General features: G+C 45.9%; 1 protein-coding gene across 1 annotated transcript; it reads right to left on the bottom strand.

Annotated features, from left to right (window-relative positions):
* Positions 1-2,453: 2,453 nt before the first annotated feature.
* LOC144698508 (uncharacterized) lies at positions 2,454-4,404 on the bottom strand. The gene is made up of 3 exons (XM_078570447.1): positions 4,341-4,404; positions 3,198-3,781; positions 2,454-3,092 (listed from the first exon to the last, which is right to left on the bottom strand). The coding sequence occupies exons 2-3, from the start codon at positions 3,676-3,678 to the stop codon at positions 2,719-2,721; spliced, it is 855 nt and encodes a 284-aa protein (XP_078426573.1). The 5' UTR covers positions 3,679-3,781; positions 4,341-4,404; the 3' UTR covers positions 2,454-2,718.
* Positions 4,405-4,983: the final 579 nt, after the last annotated feature.

Raw genomic sequence — 4,983 nt, 5'->3', positions numbered from 1 at the left:
GACCAATTAGGTTAACTCCTAGAAACAATAATTCTGGACAAAGTTAATCATCACATTGACAAATGCAGGTTGATTATGGAAAGCCAGCATGGATTTCTTAAAGGAAAATCATGTTTAACTAATTTGATGGAGTTTCTTGAAGAGGTAACAGAGAAGGTTCATGAGGGCAATGCTGTCACTATGGTGTACATGGACTTCCAAAAGGCGTTTGTTTAAGTACTGCACAAAAGATTTGTGAGAAAAGTTAAAGCTCAGGTTACAAAAGGGACAGTAGAAACATGGATACGGAATTGGCTGCATAACAGGAAACAGAGAGTAGCAGTTAGTGGATATTTTTTGCACTGGAGGAAGGTTTGTAATGGAGTTCCACAGCGGTATGGTTATGGGACCATTGCTTTTCCTGCCATACATTAATGACCTAGATCTTGGGGCAAAGGCAACATTTCAAAATCTGTGGATAATACAAAACTCAGAAAAATCACAAACTGTGAGGAGGATATTGTAGAACTTCAAAAGTTCATAGACAAGCTGGTGGAATGGGTGGAGAGGTGGCAGCTGAAGTTCAATCCAGAGAAATGTGAGACGATAAGTTTTGGCAGGAAGACAGTATAAATTAGGGGGTACAACTCTAAAGGGGGGTGCAGGAGCTGAGGGACCTGTGTGTATATGTGCCTAAGTCATTGTGGCAGGGCAGGTTGAGAGAATGGTTAATAAGTGATACAGTTTCCTGGATTTTTTGAATAGGGGCACAGAGTACAAGAGCAAGGAGGTTATGCTGAGCTTGTATAAGACACTAGTTAGACCTCAGCTGGATTATTGCTTACAGTTCTCGACACTGAATTTTAGGAAGGATGTGAAGGCATTGGAGAGAGTATAGAAGAGATTTACGTGAATGGTTCCAGAGTTGAGAAACTTGAGTTATGAAGATAGATTGGAAAGGTTAGCATGGTGGCATGAGAGAAAAGATGCTCAGAGGAGATTTGATGGAGGCATTCAGAATCATGAGGCGTCTGGACAGAGTCTATAGGAAGAAACTGTTCTGACTCGTGAAAGGATCAAGAACGAGAGGGCACAGATTTAAAGAAGTTATTCAAAGAAGCAAAAGCGATATGTGGAGAAACTTCTTATGCAGCATTGCAATTAAATTTTGGAATGCACAGGTTGAGAGTGTGGCGGAGGCAGGTTCAACTGAAGCTTTCAGGAAGGAATTAGACTGTTATCAGAAACGGGAGGACGTAAAGGGTAAGGTGGGAGAATGGGACTAGGTGAGTTGCTCTTTGGGAGAGCCAGTGCAAACACGATGGACCAAATGGCCTCCTTCTGCGTCATACCAATTGTGTGATGTGGTAAAAATTGTTGGTTAATCCTGACTGTCAATCTCTATCTCTATGTCTGTAAGAGACCAATAGACCATTGTTCTCCCAGTTTACATTCTAACAAGAAGTTCCAAATGTTTGTAGCACTGTGATCTTGTTGTGTGTCAATCTTGTGCAGAAGGGCTGATGAGGGTAGAATAACTTGGCCTGCAAGATACAGTCTGTGTGAGAGTGATTAGAATATGATTGCGTCATAGTTCAGTGAGACCTGATCGCTTACTGAGTGAGTGAGCCTGTATAAATATAACTCAGGTAAACACAGCTTGTCACAGTCCAGTGAGTTCTGATCACTGACTGTGTGAGCGAGTCTGTATAAATTAGTGATTTTCTGCTAACATAGGGATTGCAAAATAAGAATGATTAATATCCAACTCCTACCATCTCCATCCTGCAAGAATGGAGCTGTTGGCCAATGTTCAGTAATTAATCTTTTTCGGTAAAGTCTGTCATACATTAACACAAAATTGTTCTGCTATGCTCTATTTTTTAACATGAATTAGCAAACATTTTTTACCTCTATGAGTTTGGGTTGTGAACTGGAACGTCTTCACGCTTCTCTGTTGATCTTATCCAGAAGGGCTAATCTGGAAAGAAGGGCTTGGTCTGTAAGATACGGTCACTCTGAGAGTGAAAATGGAACATTTTTATATCAAAGTTCAGTGACATCTGATCACTTACCGGGTGAGTCAGTCTGTGAAAATGTAACTCAGGTAATCACAGCTCCTGTAGGTGATTCTCTGGTTACAATGAGATTGATAAGAAAGGAATCAGGAGCTTGCAGTCCCACCCAGCAGGGCACCAGTGGAGAGGCATTGGAGGAGGATGGTTTGGTCAATGGTGTCAAAGACTGCGGACAGGCCGAGAAGGACTGTGAGGGAGAGTTTACCTTTGTCACATTCACATCAGATGTAATATGTGACTTTGAGAAGAGCTGTTTCGATACTGTGACAGGGGCAGGAATCTTATTGCACGGATTGAAACATAGAGTTCCAAGTCTGATGGGCATGGATTTGGATGGTGACAAGGGTTTGGTAGAGGGAAGGGTGGAAAGAAATGGAGAGGTAGTTTACAAGGACATTGGGGTCAAGGGTTGGTTTTATTGAGGAGAGAGCGATGATGGCAGATTTGAAGGAGAGGGAGAGCCCTTCAAAGGAATTAACGTGTGTTTGAGATATTAAAGAGACTCAAAACAGTGTGTTTAACACAAAACTGATTAATTTAATTTTTATTCAGAGTGAGAACCACGATGACAGGGCTGGTGTTTATTAACATCAGCAGAAACAGGCCCGAATGAACATGGCTCAGTCTGGTTGTGATTAACAGCAAAATCCAATCACTGCAGTTATTTGTGAACTCGCTGGTGTTTCAGCAGGTTAGCAGACTGAGTGAATCCCTTCCCACACTTGCAGCAGGTGAATGGCCTCTCCCCAGTGTGAACTCGCTGGTGTGTCAGCAGGTGGGATGACTGAGTGAATCCCTTCCCACACGTGGTGTAGGTGAAGTGCCTCTCCCCTGTGTGAGTGCACTTGTGTGTCTGCAGGTGGGATGACTGAGTGAATCCCTTCCCACACTCGGAGCAGGTGAACGGCCTCTCCCCAGTGTGAATTCGCTGGTGCCTCAGCAAGGTGGATGAATCAGTGAATCCCTTCCCACACTCCGTACAGGTGAATGGCCTCTTCCCAGTGTGAGTGTGCTGGTGTATGGTGAGTTCAGATGCTCACCTGAACCCAGTCCCACAGTGAGAGCACCTGAACGGTCTCTCGTCAGTGTGAACATGCTGGTGTGCCAGCAGGTTGGATGAGTCAGTGAATCCCCTCCCACACTCGGAGCATGTGAACGGCTTTTCCCCAGTGTGAACCCGTTGGTGCATCACCAAGCTGGATGACTGAGTGAATCCTTTCCCACACTTGGAGCAAGTGAACGGTCTCTCACTCGTGTGAACTCTCTGGTGCCTCAGCAGATTGGATGAATTAATGAATCCCTTCCCACACTCAGGGCAGGTGAACGGTCTCTCCCCAGTGTGAACTCGTTGGTGTGTAAGCAGGTTGGATGAATTAACAAATTTCTTCCCACAATCTGAGCAGGTGAACAGCCTCTTCCTGGTGTGACTGTCCCGCTGAGTTTCCAGCTGAACTGTATCAGTGAATCCCTTCCTACAATCTGCACATTTCCATGGCTTCTCCCCATTTTGACTGCATTTATGTTTTGATGGGTCTGATGATCGGCTGAAGCCTCGTCCACACACAGAACATGTGTACGGTTTCTCCCCACTGTGAACGGTGCTTTTTCCTTCCATGTCCATAAACCGATGATATTCAGATCTCGATAAATTGGGCGATTCTATCAGATCCTGTTGTGATGTTTGGTTTGAGTTTTCCGACTGCAAATCTTCCCCTTCTAATCCCCTGTGAAATTGATTTAAAACAGGAAAAAGAGAGTTAGAGAGAACCCACAGAAACACAAAGGCAGGATGACGTCTCCTCAGGGGCGCAGGTTTCTGCCCTGGGTCTTCATAGGACTGAAAAGACCCACAGATCTTTGGACATAGGGGGCAGGACGTGGCACGAGGTAGCAGAATTCGGGAAGCAGAATTTGCTTCCTTTTCCTTCTTTCCCTGTCGCCGCTCTGCCTCAGCAATAAGACATTGGGACTCAAAGGGTATTGCAACTTGATGGACAAATTGTCTCCATTCTGAACAATGGGAAACAAGCTCCTCCCAGTCATTCAAAACCTTGCCCCCTACAAAGATGGCGTCCCCGCATGCGCCCTGCTGCATATTGACCCCAATAAAGATGGCGGCCGATAACTGGGCCCGATTTATGGGGGTTGCGGCCCCCGCTCCGTGCAAGCGGGCGACCGCAAAGCTCAATTTTGGGGTTTCCTGATTGCACAACAAGTTTCTCAATCCGCTCCACCCACCCGCCCAATCGACCGCTCCCTCCGCCCAACTATTCCCTTCCTTACCGATTACGGGTCCGAGAAGCGTCTCTCCATCGCCATTACTCACACTGCGCATGCTTCACTCCCAGCCTGGACCCGCCCCTCATTCACTCCGATTGGTTGGAGGACCAGCCGCTCCCGCTCGGTCCTCCGTTTCCGCCCCCTCTTCCTATTGGTCCGGACTTGCCGTCAATCAGCCGGGCATTATGACGGTTTCAAATGGTGAGAGCGGCTACAGACTCAGCCTGACTTGCTGATTCTTGGCAGCATTTTCTGTTTGGGAATTAGAGCTAGAGATGGATGGTCAGTTCCCCTCTGTCCGGGGGGGATTCACACTCATTTCCCTAGTGCACTGATTATCACCTTTACTTTACATGAGAAAGTCCCCGGTTCAATCCCGGCTGGAAGCTTTGTGTTTACAATTGTTACTGAGGAGGAATTAACAGTGAGTTTAGTTTCATATCGAACAGGGGGACAGTTATTGTCTCATTATTTAAAAGCTCCTTCTTCACCTTTGAACAGGGAACGATAAGTCAGAGAAAACTGATCCACTCTGACCCTGAAACAAGATACTGCAGATGCTGGAAATCCGACCTCAAAACAGAAAATGTTGGAAACTCTCAGCAGGTCAAACAGCTTCTGTGGAGAGGGAAACGGAGTGAATGTT

The sequence above is a fragment of the Cetorhinus maximus genome, chromosome 23 (assembly GCF_964194155.1).
Source record: "Cetorhinus maximus chromosome 23, sCetMax3.hap1.1, whole genome shotgun sequence".
Classification (NCBI taxonomy): Eukaryota; Metazoa; Chordata; class Chondrichthyes; order Lamniformes; family Cetorhinidae; genus Cetorhinus; species Cetorhinus maximus.
Note: the sequence above shows the minus strand (reverse complement) of the source record. Positions and strands in the feature narration are given on the sequence as shown.